The sequence below is a fragment of the Microcebus murinus genome, chromosome 2 (assembly GCF_040939455.1).
Source record: "Microcebus murinus isolate Inina chromosome 2, M.murinus_Inina_mat1.0, whole genome shotgun sequence".
NCBI classification, from domain to species: domain Eukaryota; kingdom Metazoa; phylum Chordata; class Mammalia; order Primates; family Cheirogaleidae; genus Microcebus; species Microcebus murinus.
This window is the reverse complement of record NC_134105.1, coordinates 76,531,152-76,548,114: the sequence shown is the minus strand read 5'-3', so window position 1 is coordinate 76,548,114 and position 16,963 is coordinate 76,531,152. Positions and strand designations below refer to the sequence as shown.

General features: G+C 35.8%; 1 protein-coding gene across 11 annotated transcripts in view; it reads right to left on the bottom strand.

Moving 5' to 3' along the window:
• TLCD4 (TLC domain containing 4) overlaps positions 1–16,963 on the bottom strand; it is a 94,901-nt gene that overhangs the window by 22,654 nt on the left and 55,284 nt on the right. For all 11 annotated transcript variants that reach the window (XM_012790995.3, XM_012791002.3, XM_012790993.3 and 8 more), the window contains 3 exons: positions 13,980–14,069; positions 11,490–11,548; positions 8,959–9,053 (listed from right to left, as the gene is read on the bottom strand). In XM_012790995.3, the coding sequence (XP_012646449.2) occupies positions 8,959–9,053; positions 11,490–11,548; positions 13,980–14,069 (244 nt within the window). The remainder of the gene's footprint in view (positions 1–8,958; positions 9,054–11,489; positions 11,549–13,979; positions 14,070–16,963) is intronic.

Sequence of the window (16,963 nt, the reverse complement as noted above, 5' to 3'; positions counted from 1 at the left end):
GATACCATCTTTATAGCAGGACTTACATGAGAAAAAAATGTGATGACAATCGGGAAAAATACTGAAATGTAAAAGGCACTCAAAAAAGGAAAAAAAATTCAGTGACACTGAACCAGGTAATTGTTCTTACTATAATTGTAAAGAAGATAAAATAGAAACCAGACCTAAGAGAGCCTATTTCCCTTCCTGCCTAGGTACAATCCTTCACCTCTGGTTACTGATACAGGAGTCACTGCACAGGCCTAAAGGTCAGGCCTGAATGATGACAAGGAATGGGTAAGACAGACCACCACAACTGGGAAGGTCTGGATGGACTACTAATGAGCTGCTATTTTAGTAGGAAAGATACTATGTGAACAAATCACCCCTCAAAAAGTGTTAACATTAGCCTCTAATTGTTACAGGAAAACTTCATCCAGATAGTCTGAGAATAAAAACATTTTCAGAACTTGCAAAAGACTCAGAGAAGTTACCTTCTTCACACCTTTTCTTAGGATATTATTTGAGGATATGCTGCAGCAAAAGGAGTAAAACCAAGAAAGTTAAGGACATGGGATCCAGGAAACAGTGACTCCAACCCAGGAGAGGGATGACAGGGAGCCCCAGGACACCAGGAAGCAGCCCAGAGAGCAATCTGTTCAGACTGCAGCAGCAGAACAGCGAGCTTCAAGAGCAGGTATCTGGGAAAAGACGGTTACAGAGATGTGATACTATCCTTGAGAATATGGAACAACTCCAATATGTGATAAAGGCAAACAATACAAGAAAAAAAAGGCAGACAATTAGAAATGTCAGAAAAAAACTAGACAGAAAATATAATGCTGGCCCTGCAGTAAACTATTTTAACATAATCATGATATATACTTTATTGATTTTCTATGTATAAGATCGATTGGCCACAAAGGAAAACAGAATATGATTACAGAATACAAAGTAGTTATTTTGAAATCTCAGCAATTTAAAAAGTACAAGCACAAATGACAGAAACTGAGAAGCAAAGTGGGAGTTAGAGGAGCAGGAAGAATAAGGGCACTAACACCTTCACTTTAGAGAGTATCAAGAGGTGCAACAGAACCAGAAATAAAAGTACTTAAGGTTTTAAAAGGAACTGAGAGATGAGACAACTAGCATTACTTTAATTACCTAGGGAGGAAGAAAAGAAGAAAATAGAGGTATAAGAGGTATATCCATCATAGCAAAAAGATATTGTCTAACATTGACAAAGCCCTTGACAAACCGAGTCCTCAATATCACCCATGAGAAGCTGACATCTTCTCGGTGACTTTTCTTACAAGTCTTCTGACCTAGGAATCCTTCCTTACCTTTTTCTGAAGGCTGAGTTTAAGTCCCAATCTCAAAAGCTCTCTTAGAAAATTCAAAAAGGCGTAAATACATACAGGAAAATTCATGCACAATTTATATAAACTCCAAGAATATACATCAAGTACTGTCAATAGCTATCTCTGGAGAATCAGATCTAGAGAACCTTATACTTGCTAAGCCTTGTCTTTCTACAAACTCAAAATGTTTTTCACAAACATCATTCAGAAAAACAATTAACAGAAATTAACACAATGATCCTTCCAGTCCCTAAACTACTACAGTATCACTGATTTACTGCTGGGCAATATTTTGTTTTAATTTTGTAACAGTTTATTTAAATCTTAGCTCCTTAATTGAAACCACAGGGTCTATCATATCCTTAACCCCTACCCACAACCTCTTTAGCTCAAAACCTCTGGGGAGCCACCCTGGGGTGCAAAAGTATTCTTTGGTAGTCTTGCTTCTATATTTTCTGATCCTGTACATCAATACACAAATAACCGTTGACATATTTAATCTGATACATCCATGACAGCATCGTATGTGGTATACACACTTCCATGGGCATAGATAGCCAGCCATTAGACAGGCTCCAGGTCATGTGCAATTCCTTGTTACTGTATCCCCATCTCTCCTATTCCAGAAAACCTTCTGAAATGCATGTAGGCTAGATGCTATTAACCCTTTGCACTCGGATGTCGAGTGTCGCAGATGGCGACACAGGTCCTTCTTTCTTGTGTTTAACATGAGTGTCTGGCCTAGAAGAGATGAAGGCTCTACAAAGTGAGGTTCATGAAGTTCCTTACACAGCTGGGAGAGTTTAACTTACAAAACATCTCCATGTTGTACCCCCAGAAAGTTGTACAGCTCACATAACTTTCTCCAAGGAGCCAAACCTCATAGATTCCTGGGTTCTCTGTACTTTGGGTAATCCTTACCCAGGAACATTTCAGAGTTAAGGTTTCCTCCTCCTAACAAATATTCAATCTCTACTTAACCAAAGGTCCTGTTGACAAGGAGATTAGAGTGGGCCACTAGCCTTCTTTTCCTTCCTCTCTTCTCCCTCACCTCCACAAGAAAATAAATGGCTCGCAGGCCTGCTGCTCTCACCCCTGCCTCCCAGGGTTACTTAAGAATTTGGTGACATAATTTTAGCTTACTGTTAATCCCCTCATTGTCTAGTTCTCCACTGTTACAACTAAATCAAATCATTTCAACAAAATAGTTGAATCACAGAATCTAAGAATTACCGTGTTTCCCTGAAAATAAGACCTACACCCATAAAATAAGCCCTAGCAGGATTTCTAAGCATTTGTGCAATATAAGCCCTACTCCAAAAATAAGACCTAGTGATGGGCGTGGCTACACAGCGTATCTGCACAACCCATGCATTTCGTCACAGAGTGGTAAAGAAGATGAGCAGCCCTTCTCATCTGCCCCATCGTGACAGCTACTATTCCAGAGGTGACCGGAAAGGTGCGGGCAGCCCCAACAACAAGGTTGGCTCCCCCTGTCAGGTCCCGGCCATCCTGTGCATGCTGCAAGCTGAGGCTCTGAGGGGAAAATAACGCATCCCCAGAAAATAAGCCCTAGGGTGTTTTCTTGAGGAAAAATAAATATAAGACCCTGTATTATTTTTGGGAAAACACAGTCGGATGGAACTTTAAAAATCATTTAGTACAAGCTTCTGTCCAAAGTTTCTACTTATTATATCTACTTTTCTATCTAGCCAACTGAAGATATATTATGGTAGAATAGCTACTTTGAAAGGCCATTCCATTGTTGTTATCCTCCAATCACTGGAGATGTCTTTCTTCTGTAAATAAAGTCTCCCTTACCTCTCCTTACCACCCCCATTGGTCCTAGTTCCAATGTCTGAGTTAATCCAGAAAGTCTACTCCCCCTGCCACATAATAGGCATTTCACATTTCCAGGGCCTTCAAACCCATCACATCCTCCTCCTCCTCTTCGGCTTTTCTAGGCTGACATCTCTGGGTCCTGCAACTGTTTGTCATAAGACAATAGCTACCTATTATCTCCCCTCAGTTAATTGGTGGCTCTCCTCCAGACACATGCAAGTTTAGGAACTCCAAATAATGATGATGTTGGGTGTGGCATGACCAGGCAAGCTAAATTAGATACCATGCTTCCTCTAATAGAGTATAAATGTGAAAGAAACTTTCGTTTCTTTTTAGCACATATGATGTGCTATTGGCACAACTGAAGTGTGGTCATCTACCACCTCTAGGCAATTCTTCCTTTCTAACATTGTTAAACCTAAATGTAAAATTTAACATTTATTGGCTGGGCACGGTGGCTCATGCCTGTAATCCTAGCACTCTGGGAGGTCAAGGCAGGTGGACTGCTCAAGGTCAGGAGTTCGAAACCAGCTTGAGCAAGAGCGAGACCCTGTCTCTACTACAAATAGAAAGAAATTAATTGGCCAACTAATATATATAGAAAAAATTAGCCGGGCATGGTGGCGCATGTCTGTAGTCTCAGCTACTCAGGAGGCTGAGGGAGAAGGATTGCTTGAGCCCAGGAGTTTGAGGTTGCTATGAGCTAGGCTGATGCCACGGCACTCACTCTAGCCTGGGCAACAAAGCGAGACTCTGTCTCAAAAAAAAAAACAAAAAAACATTTAGCACTATTAAGGTCCATCTATTTTTCAGCCCATTATTCCAGTAGAAAGCCTTTTTTAAAATATAATTGATTGTCTAACATATGATTAGTTCTCCTTCCTGTGTTTTAGTCATTTAATAAGCTTCTTTTAAAATTTTTATTGTGATAAAATATACACAACATAAAATTTACTCTTGACAACTGTTAAGTGTACAATTCAGTGGTATTAAGTACATTCCTACTGTTGTGCAAAAATTACCACCATCCATCACCAGAACTTTTTCATCTTCCCAAACTGAAACTGTACCCGTGAAGTTACTACTCCTCACTGCCCGCTCTGCCCAGCCCCCGGCAACCACTATCCTATTTTCTGTCTCTATGAATTTGATAATTCTAAGTAACTCATACAAGGAAAATCATATGATAAACTTGTTTAAAAATCTCATTAAGAACAAATTACTGACTTGGGTGGACAGGGCAATTTTCTTGGCTGACATCTATTTTATCAGCATATACCAAGTCCAATCTATCAGGTGTTTGCTTTCCTGATATTGAAAGGAAAATAGGATTCAAAAAGCAAACTTAGAGAAAGTAAGGGAAACAGTTTTGCTAAGGTAATTTCACTACATAAATCTGTGCCCACAGAGGAACGTGAAACAGTAACCACAGGACAATGAAGGTAGGTAGAGCTACACTTGAACTCCTAAACCAATACTGAGGAATGCCTTACAGGAGGGTTATTATTATTAATATGCTTGGAAATTATGGGAATGGTCACATCAGATACTCTATATTATAAAGTGTTTTTAAAATATTAAAACAAATTCCAAAATAAAAAACACAGATACATATGTGTATATGTAAATAAACATATAACACATATTTTTATATAACAAATATTTTTGAAACTGACCACTGAATATTTTTGCAACATAAATCTCTCAATAAATAAGAGTTATATAAAGCAACTGTATATTTGTGTTTTTATAAAGATTTTTAAAGTGAGCTACAGAAATACCAATAAAACAATTCCCAAGACTTACTTATGCCAGTCTGTTGTTCATTGTTATATAAGAAAGTTGAAAATCTTTTATTTCAGTAATAAAAATGATTTAGCATGTTATTTGAGTTTTAAAAATGTTTTTCATTGATTAAATATTTAACATGTTTTACTCAATATAAATTTTATGGAAAACAGAAATCACATTTAATGATTTGCACATCATACATATTGCTTTAATAAGCTATATTAGGTGGCTATTTTTAACACCTACCTAATTAATTTTTAAAATTTTATATTTTGAAATGTTGTAATTTTCTTTAAGGGTATCCTAATGGAAGAAAAGGAGTAAATACAGTAGTTATAATGTAATAGAGAATAGGCAATACTATTAAAATCCTTTTAAAAACAAGATTTCTTCTTTTTTAACAATACTAGTGATAAAATGTTAGTGAGTCATAGCATTTGTTTTATGGCATTGCTATGGAGATTTTTCTTCAGACAAACATAAAACCAATATTTTTCTAATTCTGGTCTCCTACTGTAAATTGCAACTTTGCTGAATCTAACATAACAAATCTTTCGTTTTCAATACCACTTTATACATATTTGCTTGCAAATGTTTTAAAAATATAAATGCTGTGGTAAAGCATTAAGTAAGAAACAGAGAGGCCAAGCATGGTGGCTTATTCCTGTAATCTCAGCACGTTGGGAGACCAAGATGGGAGGATTTCCTAAGGCCAGGAGTTTGAGACCAGACTGGGCAACATAGCAAGGCATTGTCTCTACAAAAAATAGGGGGAAAAAAAATTGGCCAGCTATGGTGGCACACGCCTGTAGTCCCAGCTACTTGGCAGGCTGAGGAAGGCAGGAGAATTGCTTGAGCCCAGGAGTTCAAAGCTACAGTGATCTATGATCACACCACTATACTCTAGCCTAGGCAGGAACAGTGAGAGACTCTGTCTCTTAAAAAAAAAACAAAAAAAAACAGAGAGATAGAAAAAAAATAAAAAAGAAACAAAGTCTCACACTTAAGGCATCACACAGTACCTAATACCCTGAAATAAAGAGTCATAAGAGCTATTTGAAACCAAATTTTCTTCCTAAATTGCAGCAGAATGGTTTAATGATTAGATTCCAATATAGTATAAAAATGTGGAAGAGTTGGGAAAGGATCCATATTCAGTGATTTTCAAGTTTCAATGTTTTCCAAATGTATTATAACTCATTATCTCAAGGTGTAGTTTGAACGGGGAGAAGGGGTGATTCCCAAAGAACACAGAAAAAAACTAAGGCTACAAGAGTCAGAAAGGATAGTGGTTTATCCTTTAAAAATAAGACATTAAAGCATAAATGTGTTGCTTTCCGTTATAATAAGAGATCAGCCTCTCATGCTTTCCTTGATAATTAGTATCCTGCCCCAGGAGCGAAAGCTAATATCAGGGGAAAAATTGTATTAATATGATTTTTACATCTCTATATAGATAGAAGAGGATTCCTTAAGCCCTAAATTACTCTGCCAGAGAATTTTAAAACTTCAGTAAATATAATAAAGGTACATAGCCGGGCGTGGTGGCTCTCGCCTGTAATCCTAGCACTCTGGGAGGCTGAGGCGGGTGGATTGCTCGAGGTCAGGAGTTCAAAAACAGCCTGAACAAGAGTGAGACCCCGTCTCAACTATAAACAGAAAGAAATTAATTGGCCAACTAATATATATAGAAAAACTTAGCCGGGCATGATGGCGCATGCCTGTAGTCCCAGCTACTTGGGAGGCTGAGGCAGGAGGATTGCTTGAGCCCAGGAGTTTGAGGTTGCTGTGAGCTAGGCTGACGCCACGGCACTCACTCTAGCCTGGGAAAACAAAGCGAGACTCTGTCTCAAATAAATAAATAAATAAATAAATAAAGGTACAAAAATAGTGATCAAGATATTATATAACCTACAATACCCTAAATTCAAAAGAATCTTACTTTTCAATGATTTCTTCATTAGGGTATACATTTAAAACCTACAGAGAGCTTGCTTCTATTGATCACTTTAAGTTTTATTTAGTTCTAATAACAGAATTGTCTAAGAAAAAAGCTTATTAGAAATAGCTTAAACAGTTATGTAAGTATCAATTCAAAGTGCTTTCCAAATACCAGCTCATAAGTGATAAGAATTTGATGACCATTTACACCAAAATTTGTAATTATTATTCTTTTATCTTTACTTAGAATAACAAAATGCACAAAGTGACCTGGGAATTCACAGCAAGGAAAAAACCTTATATTCAATGAGTAAAGGTAAGATCTGTAAATAACATAGGATCGCTATCCATTCAACTATTATTTTTCTATTTTATTTCCCTATGAATAGATTCATTTTATTAGATAAATTTATTAGATAAATTTATTTCATACTAAAACAATAGAACATAGAAATATATCAATAGAACATATGGAAAAAATCTTTAGGAAAAGAATGCAGTTGAATTCCTTTACTTATCAACTTACTAAATAAGACAGTTAATTTCTTATTATATTTTTAAAGGCATAAAAGTCCAAAGAGGAAATAGTATTCACCCCACATAATTAAACATTTAACTTGCCAACGCATGCACAGCCAGCTGTTTGCTGTGTCTGTGATTTTAGTGGTCAATAGAGAACAGAATCATAGTTTTTAAAACATGTATATTAATTATTTAAATTTGTGACTTCAAATGGTTGATATGGAGAGATGTTTTGATATATCTGATTCTCACAGAAACAATGTCAAATCAACATCTTATCTACTAGCTGTGTTTAATAAAAAGAAAAATTGAAGATTATTAATGTACATTTATATAAATTTTTCTAAAAAATTCTCCAAATGGTCATGAATATCCAGCAATATAAGGATTTCAGTAATACCAAAAAAGAAGAAAAAGTCAGAGGCAGCGTTTAAGTATTAAAACAGAAAAAACATGGGATGGTATATCATATCTACTACATAAAATTCTAATTTACTTACATCTATTATTTACAAATATCTATCTAGAGTTTGTTGGTATAGCTAGGCTGAAAAACAATTGGTAGTGGGGAAACCTAACAAACATACAAGGAATATAAAGTGGCTAGTTTACAAATGTATACGTGGAAAAATAATTATAGTCATTGGATTTAATAAGCTTTATTGCCTGAGATTTTATTGCAAGAATCCTCTATTGGCCTCAGTCTTGGAATTCTGATGAATTCTCTAAGCAGTATTTCCCCACTGCTCCAGCCTACTGATATGTAATTATGCATGTATAAGGAATTAAACAAAAAGAAGCATTTTTACCTAGTTATACAGGAATATATGTACATGCCTCTGGCTGTTAAATCATAAATGCACCTAGAAAGACAAATATCTATAGCTACACAATCCTAAAGATTTTAAGTATAAATTCAAGGAATCCGGGCAATCTGCCTATCTCAAAGTTTAGGAATGAATACAAACACACACACTAATATAGATACACATGTAAAGTTATTATTTTAGTTAATAAACAAGATAACTTATCACAAGAACAATCTCTGAATGCATTTGGAGATGGTCTTTATAAGTTAAGAATTGTATGTTTCGGCCGGGCATGGTGGCTCATGCCTGTAATCCTAGCACTCTGGGAGGCCGAGGCAGGTGGATTGCTCAAGGTCAGGAGTTCAAAACCAGCCTGAGCAAGAGTGAGACCCCGTCTCTACTAAAAATAGAAATTATTTTGACCAACTAAAAATATATATACAAAAAATTAGCTGGGCATGGTGGCGCATGCCTGTAGTCCCGGCTACTCGGTAGGCTGAGGCAGGAGGATCGCTTGAGCCCAAGAGTTTGGGGTTGCTGTGAGCTAGGCTGATGCCACGGCACTCACTCTAGCCTGGGCAACAAAGTGAGACTCTGTCTCAGAAAAACATAAAATAAAAATAAAGAATTGTCTGTTTCAATTTATGTTCACCCTTAAGTCACCATTCTCAACCTTGTCTGCTTGTTAAGCTACCGTACATCCTGGCACTCACCAGTACAAAGAAGTATGCGTACAGCGCTGCACAATGGTGAATGATAAAAAACTTGTCACCAATCACTTTCCAATACCAAATGAGAATCACCAAATCTGTAAGAAGGAAAAATAAGTTATCACATAAGAAGAAAGCTTCACTGTTTTCCGACCGTATTTAACTCTTTCTCCTGACCACTCATCGCTGTCTACTCTGAGCTCACAGCACTTGCTCCTACCCAGTGAGTCTGATCACCCACTTTGTCGTAAAGCACCTGCTCCTTGTTCCTGCCTCACCCACTCTGCTGTGGCTCCTCCAGGAGCCCCGCCAAGTGGTGGCATCTTTACACCCTCAGAATCCAGCACAGGGTCTGGCATACAGCATGTAACATAACATTTGTTGAAAGCATAAATGAATAACTTGTTTTCATGGTCAAATAAAAATAATTTTTAAATAAGCTTAAATTAATGATTTTTGTCACTATGATAATTCAAACAGAGATAAGATGGTGGTAGAAAAGGTTCAAAAGGACTAATTCATTTATAACACAAACTTAACCAAAAAATATCAAAAGAATTAAGAATGCAAATTAAATATTCATTCAAAATTAAAACTACCAAGACATACAAAGAAAGAGGTCAGAGCATCAATTTTCTTTAAAAGGTGCTGAATCTAAACACCATGAATCAAAAAATAATTAGTTTACTTTAGCAAAATAGAAATTGCTCAAAATGTTAACACAACTATTCTTTTTACCAAATAGTTAAACGTGAAATGTAGACAAGGAAACGAATGGCTCCCACAGATGCAGACCAGGGGAGGATTCAGGTTCTGTGGGGCTAGAGCTTATATAATGTAAAGGCCTCTTTTATGAAAATAAAAATTACTAATACAAGACTAGATATGAGTATTTAGAAAAAGAAATCATCAAATTATAAAGAGAAAACAAATACTACAAATATGAAAATCAAGAAAAATAACAACGTTATTACTAACTGCCTGACACACCTCTCTAATATATTTATTTCCCTATATTTTTAGGCTGTATACTTTTTGGTTACCAATTTATAAAATAATGATTTTGTTGTATGTTCTACAGAGAGAATAAAAAGAATTCACTTCTCATTCGGCTTGGTTTAGAAAAGTTTGTTTCAGGCTGGGTGCAGTGGCTCCCCCCTGTAATCCTAGCACTCTGGGAGGCAGAGGTGGGAGGATAGCTTGAGGTCAGGAGTCCCTGACCAGCCTGACCAAGAGCCAGACCCCGTCTCCGCTAAAATAGAAAAATTAGCCAGGCATGGTGGCACATGCTTGTAGTCCCAGCTACTTGGGAGGCTGAGGCAGGAGGATCTCTTGAGTTTAAGGTTGCAGTGAGCTACTACGACACCACTGCACTCTAGCCCACAGGACAGAATGAGACTATGTCTGGAGGGGAGGGGAGGGGAGGGGAGGGGGAGAGAGAGGGGAGAGAGGAGAGAAAAGTTTGTTTCAGTTCTTAACTCTTATACGTTTTTCAGATTGTTATCTCATTTGGGAAAACCTTAACCAAGTTTCTTTCATACAAGATTTCCTAGGAAATGACTATTGTCTGAATTGACAACACTCACTAACCAGTGCATGTCGTGCATTAGGGATTTTGTGTTATCCTTGCCAGTGACAGCAATGTGTGTGTGTCAAATGAGCAAATCTTTATCCAATGTGTTCACATGATTCACTCTTCTTTTAATTAGGCTATCAAATAATCTAATAGCCTCTCTTCAATTATTTCTGTTCACAATTTATCTCTTCCACTTAATGAATTACTGTTTTGGTATGATCTAATTTTTTTATTACAACTCACTTCTTGATGGCAGAAAATTTTCTATTAAGTTTACCACTTTATCACTTTTGTTTCCTTGTCCATTATCTGTATTTTGATTTTCTTCCAGCTACTTAATAAGTTTAAAAATTACTAGAGTTCCTTATACAAATGTCCATATCAGGGATCCATTATTTCTCTCATTTTATTAAGATGACCCAAAAGTGCCTTTTCAAATTGCAGCTAAAACAGCATAATCTCAACTTTACTTCCCTCTGCCTCACTGTAAAAAAGGCAACTCTAACCCCATCCACCATGAGGAAAAACATGACAGAGGGGAATGTGGAGTAACTGATTATGGCTGAAATAGCTTACTTTCGTAAATTGTACCGAAGCCATACAAAACCATGACTATTGGAACACATTTCAAGGGCCCTTGAAAGTGAGGCTTAAACTTCATTAGCTGCATAGTAATTACATCTGAGAGACTCTTTAGGATAAACAGAGACCGTTGTTAATAAAAAGCGTGCAGGCTTCAGTGGTTTGAGGCCCCACTTGGCAACTTTCATCTTCTGTGAGAACCAGGAAGCCATCAAGAAGAAAACGTTTCCTGTTCTACCATCATCACACATATTTTTCCCTCTGGGTGGGTAAGAGCTACTTCTCAACTAAATAAACCAAAAGCATAGACTACATATACTTTGTATAATTCCAAGAGTAGTCCAAAAAGAAATAGAAAAATGAACATATCACATACCAGAAATGAGGTAGCCTGAAGCAATAGCAATATTCACGTTCACAACTGACGGATCACCCCTAAAAATATTTTTTTAAAAAAAGTTATTTTTAAGCACATTGTTTATAGATGACAACTACTTATTTTTTCTATTGAGATTTAAATATAACAGATTCTCTAATGGTAAGCTGTAGTTTTCACATAAAATCGTAAAACACACAGTAACAGTTTGGCCGAACTGTGATGCATCCTGTGGTACTGGTACTAGCAGAAAGATGCTGTCTCCAGGATTACCTGAATCCACACCCCCAAGGAAATTTACAGGCCTTCCTGTCCAAGATGAACTGTCTTAATCAGGAGGTCTTTCTGTAGCCCATATCTTCCATGAAGTTTACTTTAGACCCAAGGCAGTTTCCAAAATGTTCTTGAGGATAAATCATCAACTCTTGGAATTTGAACTAGGCTGGAATACTCTAAAGCAGCGGTCCCCAACCTTTCTGGAACCAGGGACTGGTGTCATGGAAGACAGTTTTTCCATGGACAGTGGGGGTAGGAGGGAAGGAACAGTCCATGGACCGGGGGTTGGGGACTGTAGTTCTAAAGCACCTAAAGCCAATCCATATTGAGGTTCCCAATAGTAGGAACAGATGTCCTGAGAGTGGCTACCAGTACTCAGTATATTTTCTGAACATAAGTTTTTAGAACTATTCCCAGAATCCCCAAATCCAGAGGCATAGCACAGGGTTTGTTTTGTTTTGAATTGGGAAGTATCATCTATACCACCAGTGGCATTTACAGTGGACTCGGTGGATACCTTGGGGCCCGCTACAGCTGACATTCCAATGTATTAATTTACCTTAGAAGTGGCTCACTATCAATTCTGGATCCTAAACTTATCAATGCACAAAGTACTGTGTTAGCTATGATAAGACTTCTAACTGCATGTATAATCATAATTCTTATACATATTAGCGAGAAGTTTTACTAATTTTACCAAAAATAACAAAATTTATAAATGTGTTCTCATACGATTTGTTTGCAAAAGGGCTCACCTGGAATTCCAGATGCTGATGTTTTTTGATTCCTTTTTCTGAATCAGGGACTCAAATAACCTCAAAAAAATCACCTAGCTTACTTCTGATTTTGAGGCAATAAAGTATAATCATCATCATTCTACTGAGGACTAGAGGGATTTGCCTATTACCACACAATTAGGAAATAATCAGAACAGTACAGTTTGACTCTGCTGTTTTGACCCCCACACATATCAATATCCTATAATTTTGCCCTATAATGCTCTTTGCTCCAAGAAACAAATACAAATTATCAGTCCTTTATCTGATTTATAATGTGAACTGCTAATGAAATTAACACAAAATAAAACCAACAGCTAAACTACAAATGGAAATATTTAGCAAAAATCATGTCTTCTTTACAAATTTTTATCTGCAAATATGACCCAGGAAAATAGACCTAGAATAAATAATGGCATTAAAAATGCAAAAATATCAAAAATTATATTAAGTTAAAGTTTGATAAGGCAAAAATCGACCAATGAATCAAATCTGTTATAAAATTGACTTCCCAAAAGAACTGGTTCTGCTGACGATCATGTTAGTAAAATAAAAACTAAAATTATAATAAACCTAGAAATTATCTAAGTAGACTATATAAAAATCTGGTCAAGGAATTAAGTTCATTAAATTGATTTTCTTTCAAAAGTATCTTCCCAGTGAAAAGTTATCAATACTGGTATGATACATGTGGAAATAATTTCGTATTTATGAATAAAGCCAAAACCCTGTAGTCAAATGGTGCTGGTTGAAAGGCCTGGTTAAACTGCCCTACATCCTCCAGAGCTCACAATGACCAAAATTCAACGTAATGCTTTCTGAAAATATACCTTCTTTCTCCAACTAAGCTGCACTAAGCCTTCTCATACAATGCCAGGAAATACAGTTTGCAAAATTTCTGCCACTGGAATGACATTTAAATTTTTCAAAAAGAACCATCTTACAAATTATACTATTATTGCTGAATATAATTATTATTAGTGCTTCAAATCTTCTCAGGTACTAAATGTCTCTCACATGGCCATCTATAATTCTCATTTTATCTCTTTGATATCAAACTATGGATCAAACAAAAATTTGAAGACAAAGTCTTAAGTAGATATTATCCAACTTGACCATCCTATCTTAATAATTACTTATTTTTGCTCAAAATAGTGGTTACAATAACTTGGTTTTACTCACACAAATGTTCACATCATAATTATAAGCTCCTTGTTTTGAATAACAACTGCAATACTGAGGCAAAATGATCCTCGTTTGCATTCAAAATCTAAATAAATCATTTTAATGCACTTTGCTGAAATAAGTCTGAACACAAGCATTTTAATAAAGCATATACCATCAATATGGTTTCTGTTTTAAAGTAAGGTGATGTTCTTATTAATAATTAATATTAAAACATAAATCAAATTGGCTATCTTGGAAAGAAATGGCTTACCAAAGTGGATCATCTATAGTAGCCTCATCAAATAAGAAAATGTACAAGCCAAAAATCCCAACCACCAAAGAATGGCATGTAGATACTACCCTGAAATGAAACAAAACACACACAAAGATTTTAGATTCTTTGCAATAAACTTTAACTCATTCTGGCAAGACATTTCACATTCTGAACAAATTACACCTTGAAGCATTTAAATATAGGAATGGCGTATATCTGAGAGTGTAATACAAAATTGTCATTTAGAAATCCAAGGGCTACAACTTTACTTTGAAATGAGTACCAAGGAGATGCCAAGGTCTACAATCTCCTGCTAGAAAACTGGTGAATCATTCCTTTAAAAGTTCTAAGACAAGCTGGGTGCGGTAGCGCACACCTGTAATGCTAGCACTCTGGGAGGCCAAGGTGGAAGGATAGCTTGAGCTCAGGAGTTTGAGACCAGCCTGAGCAAAAGTGAGACCCTGTCTCTACTAAATATAGAAAAAATCAGCCAGGCGTGGTGGTGTGCACCTCTAGTCCCAGCTGCTCAGGAGGTTGAGGCAGGAGGATCACTTGAGCCCAGGAGCTTGAGGTTGCTATGAGCTATGATGACACCACTGCACTCCAGCCAGGCAACAGAGTGAGACTGTTTCAAAAAAAAAAGTTCTAAGACAGAAGCAAACATGATGACATAGTCAACAGAGTGGTGTGCAGACAGATGGCACCTGGTAAGACCACTACTCTGTACTCTGCTCCAAGCTCCCTCCCCAACTGCCTCTTAACTGGATGGGTTTCTTGCTTCAATCAGCTGGGAATGACTTCCAAATCTACTAGCCTTAACCAACTCTAAATCCTTAAAACAATTCAAATGGATCATGATACGAAGATTTATTATCTTGGAGGTTTTGGTTTTAAATGTACATTCTCATGCATGATTGCACTTGGTTCTTGTAAAATATCTGTGCTAAAGCAAGGGCAGCCATTATTAATCCCTGTATCATTATTATGACAGTACTTCTAAATAGAAAAATTGAGGATCATGAATTTATACAGAAAATCCATTTTTAAAATAAACAAAAAAGAGCAAAATGTTCTCAAGATCCAGATCAACCTTTCTTTTATTAAAGGAGTAAAGTTTCAATGAAAAAACATCAGTTTCTACAAACATATCCTGCTAATAATTTAATAACTCAACCAATATTCAAGCTCTATGATATGCTACTTAAAGAGCTGTAAACAGGATGCTTTGCATTTATCCACACAATGAAGTTTTTTTACCCAACAATTCCAGTTTTCTCGCATCTTTATTGAGAAGTTTACGAGTAATGAAGCTTCTTTTCTCTTCTTTAGAATAAAAGATGAAAGGAATAGTAAAGTTTCTCTGTAGAAATTACTGGTATGCAATACATTTCCCACTACAATATGACTTGAGATCTTTAAAAGTACAATGTATCAACTAATATTAAGCTTGATATGAGAAAATTTCATTGTAACTTGAAAAATCAATATACCTGATATAACAGTGTCTCTAAATAGATATAGTATGCTAAATCAGGTCATAATTTAAAGGCACAAAGATTCTCACTAAATTAAAGGCACTGACGAAGAATCCTTTGTATTAAATAACACCAAAGCATCATTTGAAGTGCAAATAATTAATCCAATTAACTTGGTTTACAAGTCTGGAATTTTTATACCAAGCACACCTGTATTCTATTTGAGCATAGCAGGACAAAAACATAAATTCCTTGATATCAAATAAAACACTCCATCTAAATAACCTTATAGCCCACTTTCTGTTGCTATTCAAATATTCCAGAAAAGAAAAAATATAAACTCTCTTACTAACTTGTTTTACTGTTTAGTAACTAAGTCAAGAAGTTTCCTTTTGGAAAAAAAAAACTTTTTATTCCTGACACTCAGGGGCTCCTCAAATTCTCTTCTCTGTTGAGATGTTATATGGTAAATGGAAAGCATCATAAGCTCTCAGCTGGTAAGAATGGCATATAATTCATTAAAGAAGAGTTAAATGTTATTTGGTCCAGTTAAATAGCTCCCACTATAATGAACAGGAAAAGTAAACACCCTATACTCACATACTATTCTGCATTGAAAGTCTATACTGTCAGAAACTTGTTAGTAAAAATTTCATATTTTATTCTTTAAAATCAAGATTCCTGGCAAAGCAAAATTTAGATTCCTTAGTAACTAAAATTAAACACCAAAATGCTACTCAAGATAAAACATTTCAATTTTTTTCAAAGAGGGTTAAAAAGAAATGCTTGCGCTTATAAAGCACTTGAAGAAAGCACTTGAAGAAAATAATTAATGACCATTTTAGAATAACAATGTAAAGTTACTAATTTAATCAATTGCAAGTAGTGTATCGTCAATAGAAATTACATAGCAAAAGAGTTAAATGTTGGAAAAACAGAATGAAAATTAGTATTTCAACACAATGGGATTTTCAATGTAATAGGTAAGCAACTGGATATAAGCAACTAAGAACATTATAAGACATAAATAATATACATAAGTATTATGTTTTCAGAAAAAGTTACAATTAAGTACAACCATTTCTCACTTATAATTAAACTGCTATCTCTCAAGTGGGCATTTTCCAGTAATTTTTTTCCCTCCTGTCCTTTTTCTGCTAGATGGCTTAGACCACCCATTTTTCAAATACTCTTTCTTGATTACCGGAAAGAATTATGTGTGTCGTATTGATCCATATATTTTAAGACTGGAGGCTGAATTTTAAGGCATTCTTAAATGTCTTAAGTATCTGCTTTATTCAAAAAAATAGCCTACTTTTTCCTTCTTTACACTCTCCATCTCATAGCTTAAGTCCTATGTAAACCAAGTGGGAAGTAGGAACAAATTTGATAGAAAGAGAAAACACCATTTGAATACCTAAATAAGTCTTACATAAAATCCCAGACTCCTTTTTCAAATATGAACTCAGTTTCCCAAATGATAATTTCCTGCATCACAGAATGGCA